The sequence below is a fragment of the Ambystoma mexicanum genome, chromosome 10 (assembly GCF_040938575.1).
Source record: "Ambystoma mexicanum isolate Mex_15411 chromosome 10, UKY_AmexF1_1, whole genome shotgun sequence".
Taxonomy (NCBI): Eukaryota; Metazoa; Chordata; class Amphibia; order Caudata; family Ambystomatidae; genus Ambystoma; species Ambystoma mexicanum.
Window position 1 is genome coordinate 1126259459 of NC_090932.1, and position 17862 is coordinate 1126277320.

Sequence of the window (17862 nt, forward strand, 5' to 3'; positions counted from 1 at the left end):
GGCGGCGAGTTGTGTGGACAGCCAGAACAACGATAGCAGTAGATGTCAGGAGGGTAGAGGGACAGTGTTGTGGGCCTTACTGATAAAGAACCCCCCACTGCTACTCTTCCCAACAGGTCTGGGAGAAGGCAGTCAGTGTGGGGAGCTGCTAGTGTAGCTGAATCATGAGGGGAGATCCAGATTTCAGTGATATCAGGAAGTAAATATTGAGGGTGATAAGATTTGAAATGGTCAGTGATGTAGGAAGACCTAGTGCTGAGGGATTGTGTATTCAAGAGGCCAAGTGAAAAGGTGATGAGATGTGGGGGAGAGGAGTAGGTGTTGTGTAGTAAATATAGAGTACGTGTAGATCACGGTAGCGTCCTATTTGAGGGAGAGCAGGTGCATGTGGGGGGTGGAGAGGTCAGAGACTGATTAAGTTACACCAATTTGAGCCTGAAGGCTATAAGGGACGGAGAGGAGCGAGTAGACGGAGAAATGGAGCGAAATCAAGATGCATGGAGGGTAGAGGAAATAGGCAAGTGAAGAGAATAAAGAAAGGTTACAGCCCAAGAGTTTGAGCTAGCTTTTATCAAGAATTAAAATCAAAGAGATCCTAGAAGGGCGGGTTTTGGGCAGGGAACGGCAGGAAGTGGGTGGGAATGGCCATAGAGATTAGCATTGCCATGGACAGCGGTTTGGTAAATAACCAACCACCACCTACAGGCACTGTGTGTCCCTCCTCATATGCCATCTCTCCCTAGCTGTACTCCAAAGCATTACTTTCGGTTTGCAGGTAAGAATAAATAGTTCCGTTGCACGGCAGGCCTCCTGCATAGCACAAATACTCACCAAGGCACAGGGGGAGGTACACAGTCAGAATAATGCACAAAAAAATACATTCTAGTGGAAAAACAATAATTGGATATAACATCACTTAGAATAGAGATGAATATGAATACAATTTTACACTTTAAAAAGAAAAACGTATTAGAGTCATGTTAAAGGCGTCCGAGACAGGAGATGGGGAAGCACTTTAAAAGTAGTTCACCCAGTGAATATTGCAAAGTGAGAAATCTGTGGAAATGGCCTATTGATGTGAACACAATGGTAACATATGCAGAGGTACAGGGGAGTAGCCAAGTTTTCATAGTAACACTATATTGCTCAGCAATGTGCTGTTTAAGGCAAAGCGTTAGGGTGGTGTCAATTTGGGACTGACTCGCCCTCTTTACAGATTTCTTTTTTCAAATTTAAGTACTCGGGTTAATTTCAATATTTTTACTTTCTCCATGTTCACTTTTATAATTACTGCTGATTGCATTACTTTTCAAATACTATTATTTTTTTATCCCATGTTTGCCACTTTGTAACTTTTTTTTTTTTATTCATGGAATATATTAACACAGAACCAAACCGGACAGCCACAATATACCCTCTTCCTAAATAATACAACTTCACATGATCTAACCAGCTCGACTTAGTTGAGCAAATAAACGAAGTCAAAAAATTCATTCAGAAAATGTAATATTATACAAAGCATTTCATCAGACAATAAATATACAAAATTAATATTTTTAGTTTTGTTACTGCGAGTCGGTCGTTTTATCAACAACCATTCGTGCAAAAGGCATGCAATTGAAGTCTTAAAGCTATTAAGCGTCCTCAGAAGACGGTGCTCCCATAAAGGCATCCCAGAGCTGCAGGGCGGGAGCAGAAGCCAAGCTGACGCACCAGGATGCTTTGAGCGAACATAGTGCAGTAAGAGTCCTTCCTGAAAGCAGGCTTTGAGGCGGCTACAGAGCTCTAATTTTGGAGTCTACTTCCTGTGGGAGTGCCTCGTTTGCTCGATATACCAAGCAACTGTTCTCATCTGCGTCAAGGAGATCATTCAGCGAGGCGACCACGGTGTCATGCTCGCGCACTGTCTCAGGATAGCGGGCCACAGCTCGTTCGATGCGCAAGGAACGCCGAACAGGCGTGAGCAGCCTCCAGTCTTGGTGCACAGCTCGCTCCTTTACTCTGTTGGCAGGAAGAGGAAAACAAGATGAGAGCAAGGCCACCAGTGGAAGGACTAGGATTACAGCCAAAAGAAAAAGCCCCTGATAAGCGGGCCCATTAGACATGACGTAACCCCCACCCACCTTACCATCTCACTTGGTTTACAGAGTAACTGATCCGCAGCAAGCAGGCCTCCCATCCGGGGCTTATTACTACACACTCCTTCCCTTCTCTACAGCAAGGTGTACACAATATTAGAAGGAAGCGCAGGAAGTTTGCCAAATATCCCATTATATTACATACCTACCTTCCAAGTGTTAGTGACTGCAGCAGTAGTTCTTCAGGGCATGCACCCTAACCAGATGCACATGCCAAGTGCCTCAACCTTCTACGATACTACACAGATAGCACCGCAGTAATCCCAATCATCTGACGTGAGCAAAGCAACCAAGTTAAGAAGTAAGTTAATCACCATAGCGACTACTGTATTCCTAGTCCTTTGTCCCCCCCATTTCACTACGCACATGAAATATCTGGATCTACAGGTTCAGAGCCATAGTGTGCTCAGCACAGCTATAAGGGAATTAAGCAAATAGCTGCAACAGCCAAAGCATGTGAAAACCAGCCTATTACCAAGCCCTGTATAAATGCTGCCCTTACCATATTGACCATATAACCTTGGACTATGGTTTTCTTGTTTCAAGGATGGTAAGGCAGTCATATGGGATGGGGAGGGGCAAAGGGATGTGCACAAAGTAAGGGGGGGGAGGGAGAAGAGAGGGACAGCCAATATCTAAACTACTAAGATGACTCTTCCAAAAATTGCTGTTTTTGCCAACAAGCCAGCCACATATCCAGCATCACAACTTAGCAGCAGCCATATTGCTATAGAGCACACTAGACTAAAAACCGTACAAATCTTGCACTCCATCCCACAGCTCAATCATCGCAAAGAACCTATTAATACCAAAAGGGGACTGGGGGTCGGTGGGGGGGGCTAGTGGTGTCTAGGAAATCAAACATCAGGACAATAGCCGTTACTTCTCAGTCACTACCCTCATTCTCACAAGAGAGTTATGAGTGAGCGATGAGAGGAGAGCAAAAACGTGTCTTTTTAACAAAAAAAAGGTTTTTAAAACCGCCCAGCCAAACCGTATGCTAGACAAAGCCTCTATTCAGGGAATAATGGCTGCAGAACATCAGAGTCACCATGCAACTGCCCTGCAAATTGCACCCTGAAGAATGTACCAATGGACGGCAAATGAAGACACCATGGCTGTGAACCCAACAGGCAAGCAAGCCTGCATCTGGTTAAAAGAGGATTTACTGTTCCTTGCCTAAGGGATTTGTGGGACAGCCAGCAGGGGACTGTGCCGAAAACAGTCTTGTGGATATTACACAGGATTGTGCTGGAGAGTGGAATGCTAGGCACAGCCTTTAACCCTAAACACCTTGGCATTTGGCGTCCCATAGGATATGTCAGTAGTGCCGAAAGAGTTTGCTACCTCAGCGCCGAGGCAGTATTAAGAAGGTTTGGTTGGTAGCGGTGGACTGGCCTACAAGTAGCCGTGGTGGCTCCTACATTGGTGGCTCCAGAAAGTGTCTGCAGCTGTCAGCAGGGGAAGCCAGTAAAGCCGGCCGTCAACTGACAGCAACAGAAAACGTAAGTGTGGCATAGGTGGGGAGTAAAGCAATCACTCTACTCCAGAAAGCCCTGCCACTCTACATTACCTTGCCAAAACAGACTGCCAGGCTAACATCACTTACAACATTCTTACTTAGATAGATTTGTGACCATCAGCCTACGTCTATCCGAGACATGATCGTAATTTTTCCCTTGCGTCGCATCTGGACAGATTTCTGCATGTTAGCAAGTTCCACACTTGCGTAGAATTTTGAGGGTTAGTAAGTACCACATTAGATAGAATTGTGAACATTAGACGGCGCAGGACCCAGACAGAATTGTGAATGATAGCAAGTACCACACTTAGAAGGAAATGTGAATGTTAGCATGCGCCATACTTACATGAAATTGTAAATGATAGCATGTGCCAAACCTAGATTGAATTGTGGATGATAGCAAGTGCCATACTTAGATGGAATTGTGAACATTAGTCTGAGTCGCATCTAGATAGAAATCTGAATGTTAGCATGCACCACACTTAAATGGAATCCTGAACATTAGCCTGAGTTACATCTAGATAGGATTGTTAATGATAGCAAGTGCCACACTCAGATGGAATAGTGAATGTTAGAAAGTGCCACACTTAGTTATAATTAGGAAGGCTACCAAGCACCATATTTAGATTTGTGAACATTAGCCTCCGCTGAACCCAGATAGAATTGCGAATGTTAGCATGTGCCACAATTAGATAAGATTGTGAACAATAGCCTGTGTCACAACTAGATAGAATTGTGAATGTTGGCCAGTGCCACATCTAGATAGAATAGCGATTGTTAGCCAGTGCCAAATCTAGACTGCATTGGCAATACTATTAAGGCCAGATTTAGATAGAATTGTGAATACTAGCTTGCTTCACATATAGACAGGATTTCGAAGGTTGGCCAGTGCCACATTAGGATACAGTTGTTGAATATTGGTGGCCGTCATATATAGAAAGGATTGTGAATATTAGCCAGCACCGGATCTAGATAGAAATGCAGAGATATTCACGCGCCACATCCAGAAAGAACGTGGAAATTTAGCACATCACTTCCACAGCGATGCCAATAACCAACCCACTAACAAGTTCACCCCTCTGCATACACCTCTCAAACTCTAACCAAACACAACCACAACCCTATAGCATAACAAACCACACACTTCACTACACCGCAACAACCAAACAAACCACACAGACTCGCACAGCAGCACACGACGGCTACCGACCGGAAAGCACCCCAAGCCCAACAAACTGTGTTAACCAGGCTGAGGCTGCCAACGGCACATCCCTGGTCTCATGCACTTTTTCCGCTCGTTCCCACTAACTCACCCCCTTCCCTTTTCAGAGCCGCCAGAGCACCAGGGGACCACTCCGGTGGTGATAGTGTGCGGTACAAATATCCTTTAACATTACCATTACTCCATTTTCAACACTCGAGAGAACAGGCACAATGACATGAAAGGTGCAGGGGGGTTAGAACAGCTGCTGGGGTACCCAAAGGTCTGTTTATTTATTGAAAAGGGTGATGGGCACAGACGAGAGTCAATGATAAGCAAGCTGTGAAGGAAGGCAGAAAAAAGTGGCATGTGATTAAGGGCACCATTTGTTTATTCAACCCTAAAAGGAAGGGCGCTATCCTGTGATTGGTCATTATTTTCTAAGGGAGAGGATCCCTAGGTCAGCTTCCCCTTGAGAAAGCGATACTTGGTTAAGTTGAACATATTTTAACAAATTACACACCAACTCCAATCAACACTGGGCCAGACAGCAAGTACATTGTAAACTAATTTTTAACTCCAGTGACCTTGGCGTGGTGATTGAGGAGTTATGGTGAGAAGAGAAAATAAATAAATACATAAATAAAAAAATCACAAATTCAGACCATGAATCCCCTCAAAGGTGCAGTCAGGCTCCAGGGCAACAGCAGATTGGCGCTCCCATAACAGAATTTGATGCAGTCCACAATCCAATGGGTGATGCCTGTACAGCCCTCTACTGCTATTGATTTAGGTCAGCGTTTAGAAAAATAAATGCCTTGCTTTGAAATGCCAGAGCCCTCCTTGTTTTGGTCCGAATAAGTGAAAAGCAGTTGATCGGACTCCCTGAAACACTTAGTCATGTCCAGTTAGAACTTCTGAGCTCTATTGGAGTCCAGTGGGTGCAGCACCCATCAGGTTCTGGAAGAGAGGATCTGGCCGAAAAAACTTTGCACCACCTTTGTGGTAAAGGGAGGGTCAGTTCTTAGCACCACCTTGTCTCTGTAAAATCAGACTACAGTTTCCTGTGTGCAGAGGACTTGCCGCTCCAACGCCCTCCTCACGGACCTGATGGCCAGGATCTAAACCTCCTTGCAGTAGAATTACTTCAGATCCGAAGAATGCATGAGGGCATGTGCCATACCCACCTATTCCCCTGAACCCCCACGCAATGAGCTTCGAAAGGAGCACATTCTGCAGCCATCTCGTAATGGCAGAGAGATGAACACTTGGTAAGGAGTAATGCAGGCAGCCCAGCAGGTAAGGTTTCATGAGGCTGGCAAAAGACCGGGCGCTGATCCAAACGAACACCCTGACTGCAAAACATCTCCAACCTCTTTGCATAAGCGCCTTGTCAGAAGCGCCCTTGCCGCAGCCAGAAAGTCCTGGCCATCCTGCCCCAAGCAAGATGACCGACTATGACTTAAGGAGCCAAGCTGCTAGATTGAGAGGTTGCGTCGTAAAAGACCATGCCCTGCTCCCAGATTGAAGCCCCACAAACCGTTGCCTCGCTGAGACAGATATGTGGAGAAGCCCCAAGTACCGGGTCTGCCTGGCCCTCACTGGAGCGATCAGGACCATCCAACAGGCAACGCACCAGAGTTAGCCGACCATAGCAATGGGTCCTGGAGCAGGGGACAGCCACATTAAACCCAATATCATTACTGGCCCTTTAAATGGACCATTCAGCTTCTGCTGATTTTGCATTTTACATAAAAAGCACAGTACCAAGAGGCCACCAGGGGGCGCAGGAAAGATGGCTGCCTGAGTCTCGAGCTCTGCACCCAGCCCAGGGAAACCAGAGAGTTGAGAGGGGAAAAAAGGAAACGCCACGCTCACAAAGCAGAAATTAAAGTGACGGAACTTGAGAGCCACCCGAGGGAAAAACATCAGGGTCCTGAGGTGCCTCCTACCCCCAGTACGGCCGCTGTGACCTAGTGGGCACCCCTCCCCCCAGAGGCTGCATCGGACCAGGTGGAAGGAGAAAGTGTGGTCGACCGCCACGATCGAGTCACCCTGAGGGAGTCAGGCCGGCTGACAGCCTCCACAGATCCTTGGACCTGTGCCCCTGAGTGCTGAAGCAAAGCGGCGGGCGAGGGGAGCACCCGGGACGGCGTGGCTGCCCGCCCCCTCTGGCCACGTAGACCACGACAGTGTGGGGCTGTGGCCACCTCCACCCCATGCCGTAGAGAGGAACAGTGTCAGGGAACCATGATGGCGCCTGCAGTGGTGCCGCGGATGCGGACCCATCCGTGCTCCGTGGCGGCTGGAGGGAGCGCCGGGGGACCTCCTGTCCAGGGGGAGAGGGGGTGTCATCCTTCTCCAACTGCCATCGCGGCTTAACCTGGGCCGACGCGGGAGCGCGCCCAAGCCGGTAGCCACTGCTGGAGAGGGCTACAGCCGAGTAATCTCCGAGGTAATGAGGGCCCCCCCTGCAGATGTATTCTGGTGACTAGCGGCCCTCGCAACACACCAAAGGGGCCTGACCTTGGGGATGTTGGGTCCGGACTCTGGCGGCACCCCCTTCATGGCCCCAGGCGAGTGAGCCACGAGGACCCCACAACACACAGGCATAGGGGAGTTTGTGTGGGCCATTTTAAACGGCGGTCCAGCCTCCCCCCACCAGATAACTCATCCGGAGCAGTAACGCACCCCCACTGCGCCTCGTGGGAACAGCGGACGACGAGGGGGACTAAAACTGGGGCGAGGAGGCAGCTTGGTGCTGCACCCCCTCATGCCCCGGGGGTGACTCTTAACACCCGAGAGCCCCACACCACGCCAGAGGAGGCCGACTAGATCATACGCGGCCTACAGCCGCCTAAGGGGGTGAGGCACACGCCCAGGACAATATAGCTGGGAGAGGGGGCAAAAATCCTGCACAGGAGTCCACTGAAAACGCCCCTGCATCGGAGGCTCGCCCTGCCGGCCTCAAGTCTGCTGCAGGACAAACCCACGGACCCCACAACATTAGTAATCTGCCCCACATCAGCTGCAGAGAGCCCCCCAGCCAGGGCAGTCGCGTGGGCGCGCCCTTGCCAACACCAGCTGGTGGGCGAGCACAACTAGAGCCATACGCCAGGAGGGAGAGCCGTTGGGGGGAGACCCCTTAACGCCCAGTATCCAACTAACTCTTCTTGTCAGAATTGCAAGGGTAACCAACTAGAACTGAGACCACTCCTGCCCTAAGGCGCACAATGGACAGTACTTTCTCCCACCCTGGGCCACACCAACATACCTCCATCCACTAACCGTCACCCACCTTGGCTGCTCTTCCTCCCCTGCCGGCCCCTACGCCAAACCTAGAGGAATACCTTGACCTTCACGCGGGGACTCGAGAACAGGAGCGTAAGGTGCACCTAGCTCCCCCGCGGGCCTAGCACCCACAGATTCAACATCCTACTCGCTGGCACTACTCAAGAGACATCCTCGAGCTCAGGGGCGGTGCTCACCACCTAATATTGGACACGGAGACCTCGCTACACCCGACCCCGACAAGACTTCCATGAGTTGGAAGGAAGCCCTCTCCAAATTCCAATTCCACACCGACGAACGCGAGATGACCTCCAGGGCACTCCCGCTCCGGCACCTGACCTGGGAGCAATCCAAAACAACATTCAGATGATCCTAGAGGAAATCTGTGGGATAAGGAAGGATATGGGAGTCAAGCTGGCAGACCTTACCTCGAAAGTGACCACTCTGGAGGATCGCATGGAGGGAGTCGAAAATAACCAACTCTCCACAGCACTCCTGGAAACTCAAATGGAGGCGAGGTTCATGGAGATGCAATGACACGCGGAGGAACTGCGATTCAAGGTCGACGACATGGAAAATAGGGAGAGAAGAAACAACCTGCGCATCTTCGACCTGGCGGAGTCCGAGGTCCCGCTTAGTTTGGAGGCCAAGGTCCACGATATCATAAGGATTGTCCTGGGACGGATGCTGGCCCAGAGATCAAATTGGACAGGGTTCACCATGCAGGGGGGGTGGGGGGGGCAGGGGGCCCCCGCTCGGTGTTGGCACGACTACACTACTACAAAGACAAGGCCCAGATCCTGAAGAAGGCCAAAATTCTTAAGAGTATACAGTATGGGGTCTCCAAAGTGCCAATTTTTCAGGACCCCTCAGCCCTTACCCCCCTGAGGAGGAAAAAGTGTGGCAATCTCACCAGAAGGCTTCAGGAAAAAGGGGGCAGGTATCGCTGGGGCCATCCCTTCGTTCGAATGCAAGGGTGAGAAACCCCATCTTGTGTCTGAGGAGGACATTCAGAGGGTCAGAGAGGACCTTGTGAGCAATCAGGCCGGCTAATCGGGCAACCGAGGGGTGGACATGCGGGACCGCCCCCCATCCCCCTGGGTCCCCAACGGCCCTTAAGCCTAGAGAGGTAAAGCCAAGGCCAAGGGGGCCCGTAAGTTCCAAAAGACGAGACACCCATCCTCGGCCTCCGAGGGACACCTGAAGGGACTAACAGTGTCTCTTAAAAAGTTGAGCAAAGTTGCTTATGGTTGGGCGGCCCAGGACAAGGGCCACAGAGCCCCTCAAGGCTGAGACGCCTAGTCACTATGAGCAGAGGTCATGTTGGCGTCATGTTTACTCCTAGGGTTGAGGAGTCGGTTGTTCATTCTATACGGATGCCAAGATATTAACTGGCTTATGGCCTGGTTTGCAATGTAATAAAACAGGCGGAGAGGTGGGGGTAGGATTTTGAGATCCCGACGGGAGCTCCCCCGATATTCAGGAATCGAGAGGGAACAAGTTACTTACCTGTAACTGTTGTTCTCCAGCATGGGTCTGGCATGGATTCACATGTGAACCCTCCCTCCTACCCCTCTGCAGCTCTTCACTTGGTCCTACTGCCACTTTACCTCCTCACCAGGCCCACCTTCAGGCGAACAGGTTGCGCATCACTGCTTGGCCGACTCTGGACTCCTTCCTGGAATCCGGGTCGACGCAGTAGAATCTCATGAAGGTGTGCGTCGACCTCCACATAGCAGCCCTGCAGATGTCCAGCAGGGGCACACCAGATAGGAAAGCTGTGGTAGCAGCGATCGCTCTGGTCGAATGGGCCCTCGGACGGCCGGGCAACAGTCGGTTTGCCAACCGGTGACAGTGCATGATGCAGCCGGAGAGCCATCTGGAAATGGAAGCCTTCGAGAGGGCCTTCCCTTGGTTCACATGTCCAAAGTTCACAAACAGCCGTGATGTCTTCCGAAAACTCTTCGTGCGGTCCACGTAGAACTTCAGCACTCTAGCTACATCCAGCGTGTGCAAAGTCCTTTTGGCCGGAGACGCAGGCGACGGGAAGAAAACAGGTAACACCAAGGGCTCGTTGAGATGAAAGTCTGACGGCACCTTGGGCATGCAGGAGGGGTGCGTCCTCAGCACCACCCTCGTCTCGTGGAAAGTCAGGTATGGAGGTTTACAGGAGAGGGCCTGGATCTCTCCCACTCGTCGTGCGGAGGTGATGGCCACAAGAAACTCTGTTTTCCACGACAGGAACTTAACGGTGCAGAATGCAGAGGCTCAGGTGGCCCCATGAGCCTGGTCAGCACCACATTGAGCTCCTACTCCAGGGCCGGAGCCTTCACCGGCAGGAAAGATCGGAACAGTCCCTTCATGAACTCCTTCACCAGGTGATGGGACCACAGAGATGAGCGCCCCGGAGTTCTGGTGGAGCGGGAGATAGCCGCCAGATGGATTTTGATGGAGGCATGTGCAAGCCCCGCCTTGGCCAACGACAATAAGTATGCCAGCCCTTGAGGGGCCGTAATCCGCAGAAGGTTAATCTTCTGTGCGCAGCACCAGACAGAGAACCTCTTCCCACTTATGTCCATAGCACTTAAGAGTTGAGGACACCCTTGCCTTTACAAGCACCTCCTTGCAGTCCGCCAGGATATCGTACCCTCCAAACTAGTGCTGCAGGAGCCAGGCCTGCAAGTTCAGCGACCGTGGGTCGTGATGGAGGATGGCGCCTCCTTCTCTGGCGAGTAGATCAGCGTCCATCGACAGCTTGACTGGGGGTGGGACGCTGACAAGTCCAGAAGGTCCGGGAACCAGATCTGTCTCGGCTACTGTAGGGGAGGATGGGTCCAAGACGACCCCCCTCGCCTGCACTTTCTCCCCAGGTGAGGACTATGGCTCTCTTGGGCGTCCCCTCATGCCACCCGGGCCCAGGTGGTGGAGGGCTCACCCACTCGAGACATTGCCCGCACGTATTAATTGCCCACACGTATTAAAATTTAGCTAGGCCTAGAAACCATTTTGTCTGGCAAAGATGGTGTGAGCTCAGCGCACTGTAGCACGGCCCCCACCCTTGGAGGGTTTCAGTCATCCTTGTTGCCGCAGCACCCTGGTAGATCCGCTGCGAGCACGTTCCCACGAACCAGACGGACATGAGCTAGTGTAATACACTAACATTGTAACAGTTCACCTCCCGCAGTGTATCGTATCATCGCTCCCAGCATGACCCGGCCAGCAGGCCTAGGCAAATGAAAAGAACAGTAAAATGGTCGTCACATGCCAGACAATATTTGTATATTAATGTTGAGACTACTTGCAAGGAATGCTTTCCTCTCATAAAATCCCTTATATTACAGAAGCCTGTAAGATGTATAATTACAAGAGATCATGCCCCCATGATATAAGCGATGGGGAGCATGTACCATTGCAGTTGGGTACTAATAATAACGGCACGCACCAGGAATCTGGTTGTTACGTGCATGACTGGAAAACTTACACCCCATGGGCTCGTACCATAACTGAACTAATGCTGCTAGAGGACACAAGAAAACGAATGTAACCATACAAAGAGCCTATGTGAAGAATGAATGGGAAGGCGCATGTCATGTGTGCATGTCCAGGCCGCACATGTGCCACCACCGTCACGAACAGTGGCGGGTTACTTTCTATGTTCTCCTCCAATCCTAATTCTACCTCACTTACTGCAAATATATATGCATATAACTAAATACTGTACTTGTTAAAACATAATGTATGAATAAGGTGTTCAGACTGGGTATAATCAAGACACATCCAGCAAAGCTTAAATGCATGTTTTGTATTACGCTGAATAAGTATTATAAGAGTGTTCAAATGTTTGTGATGCTTTTACCTAATTCGGCAACACACGAGGGAGATACCTTTGTGAAATACGTGCAAGGCCATTCCCCCTCCCACCCTGCGAAGGCTGCCAAGGCATGAGAGCAGAGGCCGCGCCGCACTGCTTTACCTCCCCCAACCAGACTGGAGCCGCTTCAAAGATTTGTAACCCCCTCTGTAGCACCCAAGGCCACCACCCGCCACCTGCATTATTTACAACACAGCAGTAAACCTCTGCCTGAACACACGCGCCCCCTCGTAAACCTCACAACCCACCGGACCATCGCAGACTTATGGCCCTGTGCAATCAAGACACCCAACACTTTGACAACACACAGCGGAACATCCATAACAACTTCTAACAAGGCAGAGAGGCATGTACCGCCCGTCCCAGGCCCTGAAGCTTAGCCCCACGACCTATGGCCCCGGTCAACAGGACACTGGTAACCATGCCCTGACGTATTACCTCCAGTCCCCTCACAAGGTGCATTCCTCCTGTGTTGCATTAACCTGTTGTATAACCTATCGAAAGATTTACTAAAGAAAATAATACCAGAATGTTTGAATGACTGCGGTGTGCACGGCTTAGGGCTAACAAGTCAGGACATTCATCTCTGCCACTGGCCACGATGGCCCCACAACACCGCCTGGATGAACTCCGCCACCCGGCCAGGCCCAGCCCAACCCACGAGGCTGCCCAGTGACGTCTTCCAGCCAAAGCCAACCACATCACAGCAGCACCTATAGTTAGTCGTCACCACCCAATCCCCATGAACTTGTGCCCCCTATAGTGTGTAGGTTCTTATGACGTTTTTTGTAAATATATACGCCTGTCTTTGCTATTGTCAGACAGAGCGCTCTCGGAGTTTGCAGAGTTCTTTGCATGCCCTATTCTGATTGATAAACTCCCATTTACGCTCACCCGCACTCTGTCTTGGCCTTATTCCCATCTTGGGAGAGTCCTTCATTGTCTCTCATTGCGGGGAGGATCGTGCTGTTTGGGGACGCTTGCCTTCAGTGGTGACCCCGATAGCGTGATTTTATTTCTTTCTAAACTCGTTATAACCGTCCCCTTTTTGGCACGAGAATCTCCGGTCGAAAAGGGATACGCACGGTGAGCCGGCTCCGGGAGGCTGCCCGCCAACGGCGACCGGTACACTAAGAAGTGCGCACTCATTAGAGAAAGGGTACGGGATCCCGGTTGAAAAATCCCCTTTGAGTACCGCTCGCCGGAGCCGGGGCTGACTGTTGAGCTGACGGCGACACTGCCTGGACGGACCCAGTTTCGGAGACTATCGGTTCAAGACGGGCACGTGAGTACTGAGTGTGAGCGATTGTAAAGGGAGCGGGGAGAGAAGCGTAGGACAGGGAACGAGAAGGGGGTACGAAGATATACTAAAGATTATTCTAAAATTTCCTTTCTTTTTCTTTGCATATGGCCATTAGGATTACGAGGTGAATAAAGAGATAGAAGTGACGGGAACCTAGCTCCGAAAGGGGGTGGAAGGCGGCGCCGCATAGTGCTATATTGACTAGTGCTGGGAATATATGACGAAGTGAAATACAAGATAAAAGTGTTCAGCAAAAGGGGGCACTGAGAATATATTAGTGATCGCTACTACTTCTTTTCTTTTTTTTTCTTTAGGGGTAGGGGGAGAATAAAAACGGAATTAGCACGAATTTGGGAGAAAAATAAGAGAACAAGGGTCCTACTAGAGGGGGGAGAGCAGGTTAAAACCTATAAATATATGCATATGCGCTAAGTAAGATAGACAGGGACAGCCGGCTAGGGAGGAAAGGGAGGGCAGCGTGAATGGTGCACTGAGTGTTACCAAGAGGTGTGTGCACCTAGTATGTGTCAAGGGACGACTTTGATGTTGCGAATGTGTAAAACGGCTATAAATGTGTAATTGTTAAATGGTCATGGTAAGTGTGACCGGATAAAACTTCTTGAAGGCAACGTTGAGACAGTGACGTGAGTGGGTGCCTTTTGATTTCCGGGTTGATGTTGTCAAAATAAATGATGGGTTGCTGTTGTATGTGTCCCCCAAAGAGAACAAATTAGAAACTGTGTACAGTCTGTTCCGTGTTGTGCAGTCAAGGGAGGGAGAGCCCAACCGAGCATAACATCGAATGTGAAGTAGAATACTAAAAAATAATATCGATACTACATTCACATTGTAGCTGTAGACACACACAGCGACACGTAAGCACTAGGAGGACACAGAGATGGGGGCTGAAACACCCTCATTACATATTTGTAAAAATCTTCCAGGGTACGCGGAGCGGATTAAGAAATATCACGACCAATGGGTAACCGAGTTGAAAGGAGAGGGGCTACCCCAGTTATGGCCAGAGGGAGGATCATTTGACAAAAGCATTCTAGATACGGTAATGACATGCATTTTCTTGAAGTACCGAGGGAAACAGCTGCAGAATAGGAGGGAAATATTAGATCTTTGGCGGTTATTTGAAGAGGTACCACCGCCTAAAGCGCCAGCATCAAATCCTGATCTCCCATCTACTACAGACAACCCACTGATGTTACAGAAAGATATCAAAGAATTGCCAGGTGTAGCGCCACCAGTAGAGGTAATAAGTTTATACCCGATATTAAAGAAACCCGTACCCGCGGAAGGATACAGTGATCCAACATATGTACCTCCCCCGACAACTACTACACCCCACCGGCCCACTGCACCCCCACCATATGAAAGTACAAGGGAGCGAGGCCAGGCGGGTACACAAAGGGTGGACATAGAGAAACTCACAGATGATCTAGAATCAAGACTGTCGATAGCAAAAGATGAGCTATCGAGGATAAAAAACATATGCGAACGAACAGCACTGGATACAACTAGAGCTGGACGTACGTCTAGAGCATCGGATGAAAGCAGAAGGCCCGAAGAGGGGTGGAAAAAGGGCGAGATCCTGTTTAGGATTGAGGAAGAACCAACGCGAATAATAGAAGTAGGGACCCGAGAGGAAGATGGTGGTAACGAAGAAAGGCTTGGGGGACTTAGAGAGGAATTACTATGTGATATTAGAGAAGAGCTAGACGAAAGCGACAGGTTGAGTATGGCAATAGGAGGGGGAAGCGAAGGGGAGGAAGGTGCATGTTCTATGAGAACCCTAGATGATGAGTGGGCGGGGCGACTGAGGAACAGAGTGGGGAAGATGGCATCACTGGGAACATCAGCAGCCAAAACGGGTTCGGATGCAACAACGAAAGGAAAGCTACAGCTCCCGTTGATACATAGGGGAGGAGGGAGGCCTAACTATATCCCATGGGCACAGATGGATAAAGCTAATTTATTAAAGCTATTGCCCCCGTTATCCGGAGGGGCAAGTAAGTGGATATACGCCTTCGAAAAACATACAGCTGGGGTACCCCTAGCCGTAGGAGATGTGAAAAGTCTGCTCGTATCAGCGGTGGGCAACCAGGCTGAAAGAGTATGGGTTAAAGCCGGTTTCCCGGGAGTAACATTAGACTGTGACCGCCATGATGGGGCCTCCTTTAACACAGTGCGGGCTAGGGTGTGGGACGCCTTACGCGAAACATTTCCAGACACACCTGACTTACAGTCCGTGATGCAGTGTGCCATGAATGACGGGGAGGAGGCTATGGATTACATTTTTCGGGTCCAAGAGATGTGGAGAGCGGAAACGGGCACGCCCTGGTATCAATCGACATCTCTATTTTACTTCATTATAAAAAGGGGGCTCCCAAAGGAAGTGCAGAAGGCGCTTGACAAAATAGCAGGTATAGAAGCAAAGGGATGGCCGGAAATTCAGAGCATAATAGTACACCATTGTAAACGAATCAAGGAAAGGGAGAAGGAGGTGGCGCAGAAAAGATTGGCAGACGAGGCGAAGTTGGTGCAGACAAAGTTAGTGAAGGTTGCAGCAGCAGTAGCCGCGCTCCCACACAGCAGGGAGGGAGAAGATGAGGAGGAGGGGCTGATAGCAATACAAGGAAGGATGGCAACTAATTGGGCGGGAACAGGACAGCGGCAGTGGAACGAGCAGGAGCAGGGTGGAGGTCCGCAGTGGCAAGAGTGGACCCCTCGAGGGGGACGAGGTGGGTACAGGAGCCGAAGAGGAGGTGGACCACAGGGGTACGGGGGAATGGGAGGAAGTGGATGGCAGGGTCCCAGGGGCCCTCAGGGGAGTTGCTGGAACTGTGGGCGATGGGGGCATTACTCCAGGGAGTGCAGAAGTAGACAAAACAACGGGTTCCAGGAGGTGGAACAGTATGGCCATCCCCACCCGGGAAGCCCATATGGCCTTCCGATGGGACAACAGCAACTGAGAGACCCAAGCCAGGGTAACACGAGCCAGCAACAGGGACCCCAGTATAGAACACAGAACCACCCACAAAACATGCCTAACAACGACAGCATGCAATATACACCAGGCAACCCTTTCGCGACAGCAGCTAACGGGGCCCCCGCACCAGCACCTTACAACGGCATGTCAGTGGTCTCAGGTAACGTATTCAATGAAGGGGGGGCGATGAGACACCCCGCATAGGACAGCCCACAGAGAACACTTGCGTGTCCAGTTCTATCTACCACCCACAGTGCAGCAGAGGAACCATTGGTGGGGGCGCAGATAGGAGACAGGCAATTTATATTCATGGTTGATTCGGGAGCGGAGAAATCATGTGTCAGGGAGGGCCGGTTCCCGTTATCTAACAGGAAGTTAGAGACGCAGGGGTTCTCTGGGGCTATAATTGAAGTTCCTTACACAAAAGCTTTGGATGTAACCATAGGGGGCAAGACTGTAAAAGCACCCTTACTGTATTATGAACAGTCCCCGATAAATTTGCTGGGGAGGGACCTTATGAGTAAACTTAACATGACCATATCATTTACCGAAGGAGGAATAGTGTGTTCTACCCCCGGGATATGCCCCTTGCGTGCAATGTTGGTAGTGCAAGCCTACACAACCACACAGGAAATACGAGGGCTGCCACAAAAGGAAGAGATGTTTATTGCAGGGCTAAAGACTTTGGCCCTTATAGTCCGAGCTAAAAAACATGGATTGGAGGATTCCAGCAGAATTCCTCTTCCGCCCCATAGTGTGTCCAAATGCAGCACCAGGATCAGTGGTGTCGTTGGATTTGCACGCTGTGCAGGTATCAACGAAACGGATCGCTGTGATTGGAATGGACAGAGAAGGATGTGAGTGGCGCACCGTACTGTGTACAAACGCAAACCTCGCCCTACGCGAAGTAACAGATGAGGATCTCTTTTTAGACACAGAAGCAGATGGTGAAATAGTAATGGAAATAGCGATGCCCTGTGACATTTTGATCCAAGCCAGAGAGATCCCCGTCCAATTAATGGCAGTGGTAGGAAAACCACCGTCATTTTTTGATGACGACATGAGGTTAGTACAAAACAATTTATGGACAACAGGCCCCCATGATGTAGGGCTGTTGCATGGAGTACAACCTGTGATAATAAAACTAAAACAAGGAGCTATCTTACCCAGAGTCAAACAATATCCACTGTCCCGTGAGGCTGAAGAAGGGATAAAAGAAACTATAAATGCCCTACTAGCACAAGGGATAATAGTGCCTTCAAACTCACCATGTAACACATGTATTTATCCAATCAAAAAAGCGAAAGGGGGGTCTTGGAGGATGATACAGGACTTACGCCCCCTCAATGATGTAATACAGAAAGAGTTCCCTCTAGTCCCGAACCCTGCGTCAATACTATGCAGCATCCCAAAAGCAGCATCACATTTTACAGTAGTAGACCTGAAAAATGCATTTTTCTCAATACCCCTGGCTGAAGAGAGTAGATATCTTACAGCGTTCACACTGGGGGGAAGAAGATATGAACATTGCAGACTGC

General features: G+C 50.0%; 1 protein-coding gene across 1 annotated transcript in view; it reads right to left on the minus strand.

The window, feature by feature from the left end:
- Positions 1–1319: 1319 nt before the first annotated feature.
- Positions 1320–17862, minus strand: part of CKAP2L (cytoskeleton associated protein 2 like) — a 228112-nt gene continuing 211569 nt past the window's right edge. Inside the window, exon 9 of the mRNA XM_069619010.1 lies at positions 1320–2001. Within this exon, the coding sequence (XP_069475111.1) occupies positions 1776–2001 (226 nt within the window). The 3' untranslated portion in view covers positions 1320–1775. The remainder of the gene's footprint in view (positions 2002–17862) is intronic.